This window comes from Pholcus phalangioides, unplaced genomic scaffold (assembly GCF_987345545.1).
Source record: "Pholcus phalangioides strain wild (caught in Gottingen) unplaced genomic scaffold, Ppha-v1.0 ptg000015l_1, whole genome shotgun sequence".
NCBI lineage: Eukaryota > Metazoa > Arthropoda > Arachnida > Araneae > Pholcidae > Pholcus > Pholcus phalangioides.
This window is the reverse complement of record NW_028301608.1, coordinates 56325930-56344549: the sequence shown is the minus strand read 5'-3', so window position 1 is coordinate 56344549 and position 18620 is coordinate 56325930. Positions and strand designations below refer to the sequence as shown.

The window sequence follows — 18620 nt, the reverse complement described above, 5'->3', positions numbered from 1 at the left end:
ATTTACACAATTTTGAAGCTGTTCATTTTAGCCATCAATCAGTTTGTCTTTTTTATAGCATCCCTTGGGGTTCTAAAAAACTCATCTTTACATTTTTGGCAGAAAGTGAAACGAATCAAACGATTTTCTGTAGAAACCTATGGGAAATTACGTTCGGCTAATGAAGTGATTCCGGAACAAATCATCTTCGTTACTGAGGTATCACTAATATTAAAGTACAATATATCATCATTAAATTTGATTGTCATTATCATTCCAACAAAAATCTTTTGGTTACCAGTTTTTAATATTTTTTTTAAATAAAAAATTAAAATTAATGTTTAAAAAATTAAATTAATTAAAATTCAATATCAATCATTTGATATTACCTATAATTTTATTTTCAATCAAAAATGAAAATTTTATTTGTAATTTTGATGAATTGTAAGAAAATTGATATTCGGCCGCCGAATATTCGGTGTTCGGCCAAATCGCTATTCGTCCCATCCCCAAGATAAACTACTATCATCCTTCTTCCTTTTGTACTGTACTGTGTTGATTGTTTTTAGACGAGTATTAATATTGTTGGGGATGTAAATGAATTAGTACATATAAAACAATTCTATATATGGGAAGATACACTTCATGATACAAGTTTTCAAAATCCAAATTACGCATTTAGAAAAACCATTCGAACTCTTTATTGCGGGTACCACTGTATGCGTTTTACTCTTGAATCTAATTGGGATAAGCAAGAATGTTCTGTCTTATCGTCTTCAAACCTGAACAGAAACTATTAAAAAACATCGATTGAATTGTTTTTATTGTATGTCCAAATGTCCTTTAAAAAAAAAATTAATGAATTGATTAATTTATTAGTGTCGATATCTTTACTTGGACCATTTGACTTAAGTACACATATATGTACCTCCAGATCTTAACTTGAAGGAACAGTCATTAAAACCATTTAAAACCGTTAAAAATTAAATTACACGTGTGTACCTCTGGAGCGAAGAGGTTATGCTCAAATGCATGTTGATGAGTGATGCATTACAGTTACTATGGTTTTAGGAAACTTTTTTTTTTTTTGCCAGTTCATTGAGAGTTTTGTATTGAGAGTATTAATAATGTATTCTAATAATAAAGTTTTCATATAAGCTAGCAATAAGGTTTTCAGAAGAAATGCAGGGTTCCTGTTATGTCCATTATTATTTAAGACTTATGTAGGTGAATATTACGTGTGTCGGATGGAAATTCTACCAAAGCCTGTGAGTGATGTGGGACTCCGTTGATTGGAAAATGAAAATGAGAGAAAAACGGATTTTGGAGGGGAAAAAAGTTTCTAAGAATGGATTGCAGAGAAGCATAATTATTTAATCAATAGACGGAGAATTTCGTGCTGAATGGCAGCGAGGCATCTCATTCTTTGTGTGTGTGTCTGCGAGAGTGTAAATAGCGTAGATGCTATAGGAGATTATCGTAGAAAATATGGGGTTGCAAGAAAGTAAGGTTCTCTGTGTTTTTGTTCATTTCTCTGTCTGCACCTCATCATCGCTCTCATGCGCGTTATTCTGTTTTTGTTAAGCTTTTGTGTTTGAATCTGCTTCTCTTCCTGTGCATTATATCATCTTAGTCTCCTCTTAATGTCTTCACCCGAACAATCATCAGTTCTAGAGCATCCGTGTTTTATGTGAGTCAGTCTATCATTTTTTTTTTTTACCCTTCTCTAAAAATTTTTGATGACGTAGTTCGATTTGCTTTATGAATACCTTTACTCTAGAACTTAGTGGCATTGCAGACACTTTTTTGATGCTTGAGAAATTTTTCTCAGATTATATTCTGCGTTGTCAAAAAGTTGTTTCGCATGTTCTATTAATATAGAACATGCGTTGAATGCTCGTGCACAATAGTGATTAGCCACTGTGCGGTCGTGTGGGCATCGTGAGGACCCAGGTTCGAACCTTATTGACGCACAGTGGGTGGTCGGCTGAAATTGGTTTTCTACGGTTTACCAACTTTTAGGAGCGAACACAAGCCGGTTTTCCATTTGAAAATGTCTCTCTGCAAAGAGAGCTGGCAGACCTTCAACATTAAAAATTGAAGCATTTACCATTTTTACTTCTAAATATGGAACTCAGATGGCAGCATTAGCAAGAACGTGGAACAAGCACAACTCTTGCGACATAAATCCGTTAAGGCCATGCACACACAGACTCACGCATCTCCTTCCGACATTTACCGATTCGTTAGAAATTCCTCAAAGGAATTTACGAGATTCGTGTTCGGTTAAATAAGTCTTTTGTGATCTTCAGTCTTCAATTTTTCTTCCGCAATTTCCGATCATTTCTTACAGTGGAAATCTTAGTGATGATGAAATGATTTTTATTTTCATTTATTCATTTGGAATTCTTTGGTTATTCGTTGAAGAGACACAAGCTGAAATAGAGATGACGCAGTTAAATTCTATATTCTATTAACGTAATTCTTCTGTATATTCCGCGAGTAATATGTTGAAAAAATTTCTGAATTATTTTAGTATAGTGATTTTAATATCATCTTCATTTTTTCTGCTGGGAAGATGGATATAATATTATAATAAATGGATATTTTTAGATGCATTTGTAAAAAAAAAAAAAAGATGAAAGTAAGGATTTTTCAAATATTCATAGATAATGTATAAGTTCGATTAGTAGAAAAATTGGCATTTTTTTCAACGAAAATGCTAGCAACACTATTATCCCTCTCCTCCTTTGCATTAGCAAAAATACTAGAGAATATGCTAAGGTCGGTATTTATACATTTTTGTATTTTGTATAAACCTGGTCTATTTCTACATGTTTCTCTATAGGTTTCTTTTTTCCCTAACAAGTTGCGTTGGAATATTTAATTTATTCCCGGCTTAATCCGAGCTGAACTCGGTCCCGCATGATTTACCATTCATATTCTTGTCAAGTTTAAATCGGGCGTAGAGAAATTTGACAGAAGCGGCATTACATATTAGATGCTTGTTAATTGTGCTATTCCTGATCAGACTCTCTCGGAATAGATTGAGCCTGGAAGAGATAAAGTAGCAAAAAAAAAACTTATTTCGCTATTAAAATGTGTGCTGTGTGTTAGTTAGGTGCTCTCCCAACAATCTGCTCAGACATATCCTGTAGCTTCAAACAATTCCAAGTAGTGAGCCCGCTCTTAAAAACCCTTTTCTTTTTACTGACTCTATAAATCCATTGCACGTGGCTGGAAGCCATTTAGCGATTATCTATTCCATCGGTTTGAATATTTTACTGTTTTTATGGTGAGGTCGAACGATGGGCTTCCGGAAGTTATGTATTGAAAATGCAGATGGGAAGCGTCCGGTGAAATATCCTGAGATCAAAAACAAACCTCCTTGGCGTGCTGGATGACTCTGGCAGATCTCTTTTCTCTCTCATCATGAGATAATACTATTTTTCTGTAAACGATTCCCCCTACTTAGCCCCCCCCCCTCCCCCTTTTGTTTGGTATTCATGAATTTTGAAAGAAGGAAACGATAGAAATATTCGCACGAGGTTATAAATAGTATTAGACTAGCATAGAAACAATTTTTTTTTTCAAATCGTTTTATCTTGAATGTTGTTCAAGATGCATTCATGCATTGCAATGTTTTTTGTACATTTATTCGATGAATTTGAATATCATATATAACTCTGAACAAAGCAATGTGTCGACAAAATGTATCAAAATTAATCTAAACTCTAAGCAACATTCATCATGATTAATTTTAATTATCGCACTGATGAGAGCAACGATCGTCCCTTGATATGAGCGATATATTATATGCTCAACACATGTTTACACGTTTGAAAATAGAGTGCCCCCGATGTCACATTTTATAAACATTCAGTTGCTTCCGTTTGAATTTAATTATATGCAGTGATGGTACACAATTTTTCAGATTTATTATCAATAATATCTGCTTTAAAACAATTTGATAGCCTCTTCCGAGCCTCAAGATGATCACCCACCGGTTCCAAACACTTCCAATGCCTCTGATGCAGAGCTTGACAAATTCAAAAAAAAAATCGCCAGACTAATGTCGGTGGAGCGAAACATTTCTTTTTCTCGAGGGAAATAATCTAAAGTAATATTTTTTCTCAATCTTATCGTGCTTAGCAGCCCCTTTTCGTGCTGGTAGACACATTGCTTGTGGTATCCGTGGTTGGTGTAGTGGGCTGCGTTAAGGAATTGTCATCATGAAGGTCGATAGTAGACATACTGATGTAAATTCGGAACGTTTTGTGTTGTTCAGACTCCAATTTATCAATCAGAGATAGAAAATTATAGTCGCCAGTACAGATGTGCCTGGGATTTGTCAAATCCTGCTCTGGTGTTAGTTTATTCATAAATTAGAGTAATTTGGAGTTCGTTCAGATATTTCATATCATTTTTCTTTGCATAATCAGTTTATTGAAATTATTCTAACAATTATTATATTTTTTAAATTTCAGACAGTTCGCCATGGCTTCCCTTTCCAACCGACGGCTGTGGCTTTTGATCCCATACAGAGACTCCTAGCCATTGGCACAAAATCTGGCTCACTCCGGATGTATCCTTAGTAGATTATTGCTTTCTAAACACCAAAAAGAAACGGGCAGTTGCATAATTCAAACAATATAATTTTATAGAGAAAATTCTATTTTCTCGGCCGGCAACGCATCAAGGAGAGAAGCTTTCTGAGTATTATGCCGAGGCGGATTCGGGAAAGAAAATTTTGTTGTCTCCGCTCTTCTAATCGATTCCAGAACCTCTTGCCATCTAGGCAATGACCTTTCTTCCCTTATGAAACGCACATTAATGTAACGTGCTTGCATGAGGTCCAGGGTTCGGTTCCCGGTGGAGCGAAATTTTTTCCCCAAGTCGCCTCGCTTTTTATTCAAAAAGTATTTTTCCTTGATGAATAATATTTTATGGTCAATATTTTGAATAATTCATAAATATATATATTCATATTCATTGATTTTTTTTTTTTTTAATTTTAAATGATTTCTTGATTGCATGACTTCAAGAAAACATTTTCGTTCCGCATACTCGAAACACTTTCTCTATGAAACTCTTGTGAGTTTTGTGGAGGGTAAAATATTACAGATTATATTTCTCCTTTTATAACCTGGTAATAATCTATATTTTTGATAATTTCCATGACTAGTTACATACATAATTCATGTGCACACTTTGAGTTAAAATTCTGTAACTAATTCAAATTCAGACTGATTAATGTTTATGGCATACGAATTTAACAAATAAAGATTCCTTGACTATTTCTAATAGATTTGGCAGGCCGGGTGTTGAATGTCACGTGGAGCACAATGATTTTCCAATCCTACAGCTACTGTTTTTAATAAACGAGGTGAGCTCCGTGGTAGTGGAGTTGTTACGCTGAGGAGACAATATTCCTAAATTATAATGTATTTTTCTTTTCACGTGGCTATACTTTTGTTATCTAAATTTTCGTCAAAAATCATGCTTAATATCTGTTACTATAGGGAGCCTTAGTAAGCGTTACAGGAGATGATTGCCTGCACATGTGGAATCTGAGGCAGAAAAAACCAGAAATAGCACAAACACTAAAGTTTCAGCGTGAAAGGTATCTATGATTTTTAATGCATTCACTTCCCCCCCCCCCAAACTTGTAGTGATAATACGTAAGAGAGTCATTAAGTATAAGGCACAAAAGATAATTAAAAAATAACTTAGTGATAATCACTTCTAAACTACGTATTTTTATTTCTCAACATAATTTCCACCAATATTTATGCACCTATCCCATTGTTTCATCAGTGCATCAATACCAGCTGCATAAAATTCTTTGGGTTGCTGTCTCAGCCACATTAGGACTTTATCTCGAACCTCTTCATCATCTGCAAAGTGTTTGCCTCCAAGATGGTTTTTTAATGGACTACGCAGATGAAAATCGCTAGGGGCTACGTTGGGGCTGTAAGATGGAAGTTGAAGTTTCCAATTGTCTCATGTGTTACGCCAACTGTATGCCGTCAGCAAAGCCCGAATCAATTCCTCCACCTGCTGCACTATTGATTCGGTTTCAATCAAAACGGGACGCTCACTTCGATCATTGTCACGAATTTTTGAGAAAATTTCACAATTGTACATTGCTTTACGCAATGAACACTTCTCTCCATAAGCAGGAAACACTTCTTTGTGAATATGTTTTGCACCAAGTCCTTTTCCCACAAAAATCGGACAACAACCGCTGCTCTTCTATCGTACAATCATCAAGTACACAATCATTTTGAAACTGAATTGCGCATGCATGCGAATGCTACGAGTTGATATGAAATGAATATCATAAAGATGGATGATGATGTCATCTATTAACAATCTCCGAAAGTATTTGTTACTACTGTAAGATATATTAATTTGTGACTGACTTAATGACTCAACCTCGCATAATGTCATAGTAGAAATTCCCGGTTTTCCCATATTGCCAATGAAAGGTATTTTTTGTTTCGAGTTTCTGCATTTTTGAATATTTAAAGGGACACCAATCATCCAAACAAAAAAAATTTAAAAGACAGCGTTACCCTTCCTTGAAGTAGTAGTTATGCAAATGATCAGATTTAAAAATATTTTACAATCTAAAAATGAAATAGGTTTCTTTTTTTCCCCTCCTGAATTCTTTGAGGAACGAAGGAATTTTTATCTTTGGTCATATAAAACCTTAAATGATTAACGCTAAAAAAAATTCTATTTTATTTTCATTTTTTTTATCAATGTTTTAAGAAAGAGGGAGGAAAACTTACTGAGCCATAAACTCATTTTTATGAGCTATTTATTGCTTTCTTAGTGACTCATATTGTTTAATTTTCAGTCCCTGGGATCAATCACAGTAACAAAGGAAGAAGTGAGAGAGGGGGAGAGAGCGCTAAAAATTTTGGACGTAAAATTTTATACCCCCTTGTATTAAATTATGACTGCTGAAAGTGTCTGAAGTTTCTGGGATGAGAAACTTCAGAGTGTTTGCATTTTATGATCTTTGCGGATCGTATAAATTGTGAGCCTTGTCATGAATTTCCATGCAAATTCCCTTAGAGAATATTGTGCCATAATTTTATGCTGATGTAACAAGCTTGTTTCAACATCTGGTGCTTTAGGTCTTATATGGGTCAAATTCTCACAAATTATGGTCTCACTAAATATATGCATATATATAAGCATGAACGAATGCTCCTTCCTTGTGTGTGCTCAACTGATATTATTAAGCTTAGTTATATACTTTGATATGCAAATTATATTTCACATTATCATAGCTATGCCTTGTGTGAGGTTGTATACTGTCAATGCCAGATTGGAATAGGGCCGATCCTTTATGGGAGGTTGCGATTTCGAACGCAATGTTGCCTTGTGATGTGTAATTTGAGTTGATTGAGCATATTCGTAGGTATCTAAATTTTCGGCCCATAATCCGTGGATTTTATTTGCGTTTGAAATTTTAAAATTTGCCCTGTGCGGCTATCTTGCGATTTCGATTGTATGTGCAGTGATTGTTAAATACAACTCCGTTGGTGTAGAAATATTCATTGAAAAATTAAAAAAAAATTATCTTAGCTATTAGATGTAGGCTTCAATGAATTGTTTGAAAATTAGAATACGAAATCTGAGAAGTTTTGATGGCAGAGGACATACGGTACCCAGATAGGGAGAGTATTTATCGTGATTTATCCACAAGAAGTTCCGTAGTGGGCGGACATCGTGTTCAATGAGAATATCAGAAATAAGATTATTATTATATTTGAGGTAAGAATGTGACAATTTTTCTATCTGATCGACATGGATCTATAAAATCTGGTGATGAAAATCAAGATAGTGCAGATTAGAGCTCCTTGAAATGCAAGGCTGACTTGTAATCCTCCACCTTTTAGTGGAAAGATTCCGTCAGTATCATCGCTATAGCCAGTCGCTGTTCCCTGTCCTGGTTTTCCTCCAACGATTTCTGAGACATCACTTGGAGCGGCAAACCGGTTTTTTGCTCAGAGATGGGTGAGGAGTCCACTCTCCCAACACCAGCTATGGAAAAATACAGTGATAACAGTGTTATTTCATTTTTCAAACACCGTTATTGTGCCCCCATCACGATTTAGCTCTAACCCATTTACCGCCAGAAATTTTCTGCTGAGGAATCGTCCATTCATCTTCTCTAAGAAATTATTACGCTGGACTCCTTACTGCTCTACAGTAAGGAGTTCTACAAAATATAAGTCGGGATTCGACTGTGTTCGAATAGTAATAACAAAAATTTGGATAATCGATCACATATTCTGTCATTTTTATTGTGTAACTTGGATTTTTGTGGGGGGGGGGGGAGCAGTAAACATGACTTTGCTGCCCCCACCACTGTGAAATTCGATGATTTTATGATGTGATTTTGTTCCCACCTAAAATTTTTCGCCCAGATCAGTTGCTCCTTCTAGATCCGGCCCTGTGTGATGTTACCGATATTTTTTTAATATTGAACCGGCCGATATTTCTATAGTTTAAGAGATTTTTATTTTTATGATTTTATCGTTATCATGTTATCGAACGGGCGGGTTATATGCCGAAAATTACGCACGGTATAAGTAGACAATTTTCATAGTTTGGATTATTGACAGAGAATAAATGAATTTTGAATGCATGGTTGTAAGATAACTTTAAAAAAAGTTTTTATGATTAAAATCTAATTACTGTATGACATAATTTTCAGGCACAAAGAAGGATCTTCAAATTAAGATGTCTATATTTCTTTGAAAATGAGACAATAATCAGCTGCTATATTTAATTTTCAGATTAAGTCACTGTCATCTACCTTTCCAAAGCAAGTGGCTGTATGCTGGAACAGAAAAGGGGAATGTGCATTTAGTGAATGTTGAGTCTTTTTCTCTGTCTGGATACATTATCCACTGGAATAAGGCAATAGAATTGTAAGTTAATTGTTTCCCTGTTTAAACTTACAACATATTAGAGTATAAAATATATTTTAACTCTTCTGATTTTTTCTACATGCATTCATGCATCACTTTTAATATGTATTTGTTTCTAATTTATTAATTAATTACTTATTTCAATATTATGTTGTTTTCTCATCTTTGTTAGATCTTGTAAAACACATCCTGGGCCTGTTATACATCTTAGTGAAAACCCTCTAGACTCAAATAAGGTCAGTTGATTGTTTTTCCTCAAATCTTATATATAAATGTGAAAGTATGTATGTATGTATGCTCTTTATACAAATCTACAGTTTTAGACCGATCGTCGCCAGATTTTGCATATATACCAAACAGGTCCGGGATTGAACCGTAGGCTACTTTAAAAGTTCGTCAGAGCTGGGCAAATGCCCGAAATGGGCAAAAAACTGTCGGGCAACAATGGTTTTGGGGCCTCAACAATCACTTTCGGAACGTTTACTTTGGTTGCCGTGGTTTCCAACAATGCGTTTCAGACGTGAACATATGCCTTTACAATAGTTTGTCACACCTTCAATTCTGTTATTATAACAGTTTATTCATTTATAACGGTTTGTCACTCTTTTCCAATACTCCCAGTAATTGAAGAAAACCCTGGAAGCGCCAGATATTTTTGCTTGCATGTATACAGGGTGTCCTGTAAGTGCTAATGCGGCCTTTATCTCATCAACCACCCATCGTTGAGGTATAGTTTCAATTTAAAAAGTGCTTAAAAGGAGTTTGAATAATATTCGCTGCAGAAGCTGGACATCTGACGTCACTAACAACAGAGAACAACAACTACGACGATAAAACGGAATAAAAATGTTCTACGCCAGCTGATGAACTCAATGCTTGCCTCAAATCATCAGCACTCTACTTCACCAAACACCAACTCTGGCCATATCGCTACATTGCAATTTACTGCCATTAGTGAGATGTGTTGGAAGTGAAGGTGCTGTCTATCGGTAGTCGCCTCGAGTTTGTTAGGACATCAACACTCTGGCACGAAGCTAAAAAATTATCATTATCCACCAACATGCGAGTTCAACTGCAAAATGACTCAGCACTGCTATCATTTTCACATCAGTTGATCAAACTTGGCAATGGAAGAATAACCGTAGACCCAAGCACTGGACTGATAATGTTCCCAAATGGATTTTGCCAGTTATTATATATATAAACTCAGTTCAAGAACTTGCAGACCACGTCTTCCCAAACATTCAACAAAATCACCGAAACCATGAGTGGCTTTGTGAGAGTACGATTCTGGCATCGAAAAATGACAGTGTGAACAAGATCAACGGAAGAATCCTAAAAATTATTCCGGGGGACTCCACATCTTACAAATCGGTTGACACTGTCACAGACACAGCGCAGACAGTTCTGTATCCTGCAGAATTTCTGAACTCTTTGGATATTCCGGGTGTGCCACCACACAACTTGACCCTCAAAGTCGGAGCACTTATAATGATTTTAAGAAATTTGGAGATACCGATACTCTGCAATGGCAAAAGACTCTGCGTGAAGAAATTGCACAATTACATCATTGAAGTAACGATTCTAACTGGATGTGCTGGAGGAGAAGACGTCTTCATTCCACGTACGCCAATTATCACTGAAGAAATGCCATTCACTTTCAAGCGATTACAGTTCTCGATTCGTTTAGCTTTTGCCATGACGATCAACAAAGCGCAAGGCCAGTTGTTAGTAATGGCAGGTATCAACCTACTTGAGCCCTGTTTTTCACACGGACAGCTTTACTTCGCCTGTTCGCGTGTTGGTAATCCTAAAAATTTTTACATCTACACACCAGATGGACAAACAAAAATATTGTGTATCCACAAACGATTGCTTGAAGTTTTTAATTAAAATATTGAAAAATGAAAGTAATTTTTTTTAATTAATGCAGAAATATTTGATTAAGAAATAATTAATAAGCTATATATATGTAATTTTTTTACAGGGCGGGCAACGTCGCCGGGTATCAGCTAGTCTATATATATAAAATTGATTTTCTGTGTGTGTGTGTGTGTGTGTGTGTGTGTGTGTGTGTGTGTGTGTGTGTGTGTGTGTGTGTGTGTGTGTGTGTGTGTTTTCTCTATACAAATCTACAATTTTAGATCGATCGTCGCCAAATTTTGCATATATACCAAATGTGACCCGACTTGAACGATAGGCTACTTTAAAATTTCGTCAGCCCAGGGCAAATGCCCCAAATGGGCAAAAAACTGTCCAGCAACAATGGTTTTTGGGTCTCAACAATCACTTTCCGAACGTTTACTTTGGTTACCGTGGTTCCCTAGCGATGAGTTTCAGACGTGTATATGCCTTTACAACGGTTTGTCACTTCTTTAATCCTGTTAGTATATGTATAATAGTTTATGCCTTTATAATGGTTTGCCACTTTCTCAATATACTCTCAGTAATGAGGCTTTTTGAATAGACGTCATAATCATCATCAGCATTGCTTTGAGAGTCAGGAAAAGGGTGATCCTCATAGAAATCAGTGCTAAAATTGTCGATTTTACTGTAGAAATGCGGAAATTAGTGGGATTTTCCGCCTCATCAATAATTTTAAAAATTGTATTGAATTTTCGATTTTTGAAATATTCAGTTCGCTTAGAGATATATGAAGCCCAGGAGATTAAATACGAAGTAATTAGCCAAACCTGTACTTTTGAGTTGGATATTCGAGCAATATCATTGATTTCATTTATATCTTCTCAAGTATGAAAATTAATGTCTCCATATTGTCTCTTTTGATATTTATTTGCATAAATTCATGTGGGTTTGGATATTTTAAAATTAGTTATGAGCCCGTGAAAAGTGCATCGAAAAAATTCCACAGCTTTAACTAAGGATTTTTGGAAGATGGAACAGACAGATGGATAACTTGAAGTTCAGTGGGGGGGGATCGAAATACCTAGCACCCCTTAAAAAAAGAAATATATATATTCATTTCTACGTTTCTGTGTAAATCTAGATTTGTTTATTTCATGAATCGCGCAGGTCGCCATATTGGTTAACTTGGACACGGTTTGTATGTCCCTCAAGAAAAAGAGAGGGAGATATCACGTGATCCAAAAAAGCCTCATTGAAGAAAACCCGGGCAGCGCCGGGTATTATAGCTAGTACTTTATAAAATGATAAGTGTTCTTATCCAGCAAAATGCCACTAAAAAATACAGCACTGTTCAAAAGAAAAATCACCAATAAGGCGTCTATAAAGAAAACTGGATGTATCTGCCATATTGGCTCAGTTTCTGGCATTGTTCTTCAATGGCAGGAAATCCGAGAATTATGAATTATTTTACAAAGTCCAAATTTGAACTTCTTGGAGCCAAACAGCATGATATTTTCACTTTTTTTTAATATTTGGTAAAACTAATTTGAGAGAGAGTCACATTTCAAGCCAAGATTTTATTGGGGTCTTTTTTTTATTACCCCCCCCCCCTTTTCCTTCCATCCCAAATAGAAAGAAAAAGTTAGTGTTGTGCACTGCCACAGTTATTTTCTTAAAACATCAATCGTTTATAGTGAATGGCAGTTATAAATTTATTTATTGTTTGATTAATTTGCAACTTGAGTTAAGACTATTACGTTTATTCCCGCAGTTTTGGTGTCATTTTTGTGTTCTACGCATTCGTGCCCAATTTTCTTATTTTAGCTGTACTTTGCACTCATATATCGTGACATTTTATGATACAAACATGACAAGTGTTTATGATACAAACTCAAACGAGTTATAGCACATATACTCGAAACTTCAAAACAACACTTGGTTCAGTCGAATTGTATAAATAGTTTTTGAGACACAATCCCATTTATAGGCACATGCTGAATCTGAAAACTCGAAAATTATTGACTCACTTTACACTTGCGCAGTTCCTGACATCAAGCTGCCACAATTATCAAAATGATACTAGCACAACCTTTCACCTTTCCTTTCCAAAATGAGACCAAGATGACAGCACTATGTCTATTTTTTGATGGTGTGTATTTTTGATGGACTTTTTGAAATTTGAAATTAGTTAGACAAAAACTGTTTGGATGTGATTGCCTCCCTACACCTGGCATCGATTTTAAAGACGTTTCCTGAAAAACGTCTACTTACACAAAATGCTGAAACCCCTACTTGAGAAAATTTGACTTGGAAAAAGTCTATGCAAGATATAAAAGGTCATTGGGGGATGTATAAAAGCTAAAATGCTCTGTGAGCAAAGCTTATTCTAACAGTGATTGTCTGATTGCACTGTTGAAAAATTTTATGTATATAATGTTCTCCATTGTACCATATGAATTTCATATGAGTATTAATATTACAGAGCTGGAAGACAGATTTAAAAGATCTCTATCATTTTATATAACAAAGTTCTGGGAATACTAGTAACCTAAGGAACAAATTAAACATGTTAGTCTGGTCTTCATTGATATTTTTTATCACTTGTTCATCATTATTGATGATTAAAACTTGTATGTTCTGTTTTATATTCTATTTTTTCCACCAAATTAGAATATTTTTTATCATTTTTCAGTTATTGATAGGTTTTGAATATGGTCTTGTAGTCTTGTGGGACCTACGCAACAAAGCAGCAGATGCTCGTTTCTCAAGTACTGAGGTAACAAGATTCAAACCCTACACCTGTCATCTTTGTGAAGCTGATTTTATTACTTATAAAAAAATACAATTTTGTTTGTGATGTTATATGTCTGGTTTAATAGTATTATTTTTAAATTTCTTTGAGGCATTAAAATATATCAGAAAAGTAATTTGAATAGATTTTATCTTCCGCTATCCTTTATCTGATTAAATAATTTAATTGTCTATACACTAATTCGTATGTTAATCAAATTTGTATTACTGTGTATGAAAAAAAAAATTCTCATAAATGATGTTTAAAAAAATCCACACACTTTTCTTTTAATAACTTATTTTGATGAAAGTTATGTATATTTGCATTTGTGTGACATCAAGGAATGATCAAAATAATACAAAACCCAAAAAATGTCATAGGCTCAATTGGCTTTAATTTCAAGAAATTAGATATCGCTAGTGATTCCTAGTTTGCTGAATATAAATATCATGCGCACAATGAGTACTCACTGTGAAGATTTAATAAAACAATGATAAACTATTATTTATTTTCGATAAATTTCATTATTGTCTTTTTTTTTATTGTTTCATGGTTTATTGTTATTCATTTTTCATCCAGAGGTTAAAGTCTGTGACATGGCACCTCGAAGGAAGGCAGTTTCAGTGCAGTCATGAAGATGGGAGCCTTATCATGTGGAATGTTAAAGTTTCGAACAAACCTATGAGTGTGATATTTCCTCATGGTTAGCATCTCTGTTTATATTTATGATGATTTTCCATCAAAAAAGCTTAATTCTCATACTCTGAGTTCTTTAGAAATATGCTTGAACAGACTTTCAACTTATATTAAATACTGTTGTGTATAATGATGTCAATCAGTCTTCTAAGCTGATTTGTGTCTCATCATCCTCTTCTAAAAGAATTGTTCCTTTTCCTCTTCACTGTTAAGCTAACCCATAGAGTCCAGTGTTGTGTCTCTAGCTAACTACCTACTCCTGATCAATTTCATCACCGTCCTTAGGGAAATACTACTGATGTAGATGAATAAAATGAGTTTTGCAACCCAGATATATGCCATAGCAACAAGATCATGCAGTAAACATGTACCCTGAATAAAATTTGAGTAAAATTAAAACTTATGAGTCTAATATCAAAATTATTTTTTATCTGTGAACAAACCAATAATAAATATTTACAAATAGGAAGTCATGGGTGCCCACTCTGAAAAGTGTCAAACCATCTTGGTTCCATGGCCATTAATGAAATGAGCAAGAGAGCCAGTCAAATAGCACACCATCACCTCTTAGTCAATCACATAGGTCAAACAATTTCCCTCATAATTTAGTTACAAATGCCTTTCTTGCACTGCTGGTTTCATTAATTTAGAAGGAGAAAACCAAATATTTTGATGATGAGGAATATTTAATAAGCATCATTAAATTCAAATTAGACCCATGGATCACAGATTTGATTGTGTTGTTGGTTTTAGGTTGTGGCTGAAAGAAGTCAAGAACCTTTGTGAATATGAAATTTTAAAAGCTCATGTAAGATGGAGAAAGCTATCAAAACAAAATTACAGCTTTGAGAGAGGAAAAAATTTTCTTAATAACATTTTGTCCTTTTTTTAATATTACTTTTTTTGTTATTGTAACGTAATAAATAACGTATTGAAACTTCAACTCATTCAGTTTTCTCCCAATTTCAGCAAAATCCCTTATCGATGGCAAGCCTGAACCCTGTAATGCTGTTTATAAAGTAGAGTGTAAAACAAACAGAGCTGGGTAAGTAAGTTTTGAAAATAAGAACAATCACATACAAATGCATAATTTACTCACGCGATATTTGTTTAGTATGAGCATGGTGACTATGACATCATAGCTATTTCTAAAACCTTGTTTTTTAAATAAATAAATAAATAATGTGATCCTCACGTATTCCCAAGGGATCAGCATGATCCATCCAGGGAATTTGTTAGTGTTAGTAAACATCCATGCCCGAACCGGGATTCGAACCCAGACCTGCACAGTGAGAGGGTAGCTCCTTAACCACTCGACTGCCAGGCGGCAAGTTTTAAAAAAACTTTTTTTAATTACTTTACACTGCTGTTACGAGCATTCAAAATAAGTTCAATTGATATGAGCAGTTTTTTATCACTTTGTGTGATTGAATTTTATCTGTAAAATTTAACATGCCAAAAACATAATAAGAAAACTTCTTTTAGCTTGAATTGTTTTTTATTTTTAAGCAGTGGTTTTTGTTAAAACTAATTTTAGTTTAGCAATATCCTGACTCCAGCAAATTCTGTGTTGCCATGGTGAAAAATTCACAATCCTTTAATTCAAAAATGATCACAAGATTATTGATGTGTTTGTATGCGAATACTGATTGTAATATTCTGGTGCCAGTAGTTTATCATTGACTATGTCATAATTCTGGGTGGTCATATGCATCACCTGCAAAATTACTCACAAATTATTTGTACTGGTTCTACAAGAATCACTGTATTAAAACTTTGTGTGCTTTATTGCATTACATTGTTTTACATTTTAAAAAAAATACAGGAAGTGTTATAAGAAAAATTATTTTAATGATTCCAATTAGCTTGAATAGGTTATTTAAACATTTTAAGGAAACAAATATTTCTGAAATGTGGTATGTGACCTGAGTAGCTTTCTCTTACCAAAATAAATTAATCTTCAATTTTCTTGCATTTTCAGGGACAGCATTGTATTTTTCTCTGGTGGTTTACCTTACGAGGAAAGGGGGAAGACACCCAGTCTAACTATACAACAAGGACGCTCCACAACTGTTTTAGAAATGGATTACAGTATTGTAGATTTTGTAATTTTGTGTGAAACTCCTTGGCAGACAGGTGATTTACATTGTTCCACATTACATTTCATATAATAAAATTCACGATTGACTAAGAAAGTATAATTATCATACCATCAATTTGTCTAATTTGTATAATTGCAACTTTGATTCCATAACTATAATTTGATTTACTGATTGTAATGTCTGATCCCTTCAATAAATCATGTCACTTATGGTATAAGTGTTTTTAAAATTTATTATTGAAAAGATTTTTCATATCAAAGCAGAGAATTCCCAGTCTTGAATCGATTCCAAACATCCCTGGGAAACCCACTGTTATTTGAATATTGAATATCCTGTGCCATCCTAAACTGCTATATCACATCATCTGTGAATCGCTGTTGTAATTAACCATTGTGAATACAATTTTATTATTAAAATAACGTGCAGCAAACTTGATATGCAAAAATTTTGCATTTCTTTGTGTTCACCATAGTGGTATAACTTGTTTCCCCTTTTTTCTCCATTTCCTCCCCTGCCCCTGGACTGTGATGTGCATTGTGCTTACCACAGATGTTTAATTTTTGTATTGTTTTGTGTTTACTGTATTTTTTTTACCCTCATATGCTTCGAAAAGGGTTCTCATGTGTTGCCGGGTGTACAGATAGATAGGAGGGTATTGCTACTTTCCCAAGAGATACCCTTAAGTTAGAGGTTCCTTAAGGAATATTAGCATAGGTAAATCTGTCTGGGTATTTCAAGTCCAAACAAACTCAATATCACCCCTACGTGCTAATTTCTCGGTAGTCTAAAATATAGCTGGGAATCATTGAATTAAAATAACGAATTTTTTTCTGAATTAGTCATTTGATGTAGGCCTCAATACAGTTGACTCACTTATAACAAACATGGATATTACATTGCACATATAACATGTTCCAGACTCTGCCATGAAGCTGGGCTGGAAGAGATCTCTAGCAATGGTCAAGTCCAGTGGCAAAGTTCTGGCATTCATTCATGCACATATGTAAAAATGTTTCCTATTTCCTGTATTGCTTATCAAGCCGGTACATATATGACAAAGTGTGTGCATATATAAAGAATATTTCCATTGGTTTTTTAATTTTTTTATTTCATCATAAGTGCGTGACTGTATTTGCTTATTTTTTATGCTTTTTCAAATGTGCACAAATTTGCTTCATTTTATTAATTATATTTTTCAGAATATCAGGAACCTTATGCCATTCTTGTACTTCTGGAAAGAGACCTTGTCGTAGTTGATCTTACTAGTCCAGGGTGAGTTTAGAAAATTCCAGAAAAATATATACATACTTTGTCTTGTGCATGTTTTCTTGATCTGAATTTGGATATGCACCTAATTTTCAACTGTGATTCTTTTTTTTAAAATCTGTAATGATAGTCTACTTTTTATGCTCTTAACATGAGTTATTTTATTGAATGTGTTTCTTCCCCTATATCCATTTTAATTAATAACCATGACTGCTCTAGAAGTTCACTTTTGTTTGAAATCATCATTTTAACATGAAATTATTATTTTCTGGTTTTTAGCTTTCCCTGTTTCCAGAATCCTTATCCTATGGACTTCCACAAATCACCTGTCACCTATTGTGCCTATTTTGCTGACTGCCCCAATGACCTTATACCGGCCTTCTATTCAGTTGGCTCCATGGGCACTAAACAGTGTGGATGTTCAGATAAGGTAATATCCAGATACACACGCACACATTCCTGAAATGACTATCACTGTTACTCTGTGTAGTTTTTGTCTGGGTGTATTATAACCTATTTTAAAAAAATTTGGTGTTCAGCATCTGATATTGAAATAAGGGAGTAATACTCTCGATTCATATAAAGGGTGCAGCTTTTTTCGACTAGCTGGCTACATTCTGCCCAGGATCATTTTTAACATAAATTATTTCTTTGCAGGCCAAATATAAAAAAAAAAACACTGATTCAATCATTTTGAACATGCTTAATACTGGCAGAGATGTATTTTCTGCATAGTTATTATTGCAATAAGATAAATTATGCATAACATAGTTATTTTTTGTACATACACATGTGTATATCAGATTAAATCATGTACAAAAGATTATTTTGAAATAATCATATATGTTATTTCAAAATTGTTTTGTGAGCCACATAAAATTCTTGAATGGACTTAATTGTCCAGCAGGTTTATGCACACATGCTTTAAAACTGTTGTGCATGAATGCATTGTGTCATGCATGAACT

General features: G+C 34.4%; 1 protein-coding gene across 2 annotated transcripts in view; it reads left to right on the top strand.

Moving 5' to 3' along the window:
- The window catches only part of Tomosyn (syntaxin-binding protein tomosyn), a 176362-nt gene that overhangs the window by 127009 nt on the left and 30733 nt on the right, over positions 1-18620 (top strand). For both annotated transcript variants that reach the window (XM_089243835.1, XM_089243834.1), the window contains exons 2-12: positions 4467-4564; positions 5287-5365; positions 5502-5602; positions 8799-8933; positions 9106-9169; positions 13492-13575; positions 14170-14293; positions 15256-15331; positions 16268-16422; positions 17588-17660; positions 17934-18084. In XM_089243835.1, the coding sequence (XP_089099961.1) occupies positions 4467-4564; positions 5287-5365; positions 5502-5602; positions 8799-8933; positions 9106-9169; positions 13492-13575; positions 14170-14293; positions 15256-15331; positions 16268-16422; positions 17588-17660; positions 17934-18084 (1140 nt within the window). The remainder of the gene's footprint in view (positions 1-4466; positions 4565-5286; positions 5366-5501; positions 5603-8798; positions 8934-9105; positions 9170-13491; positions 13576-14169; positions 14294-15255; positions 15332-16267; positions 16423-17587; positions 17661-17933; positions 18085-18620) is intronic.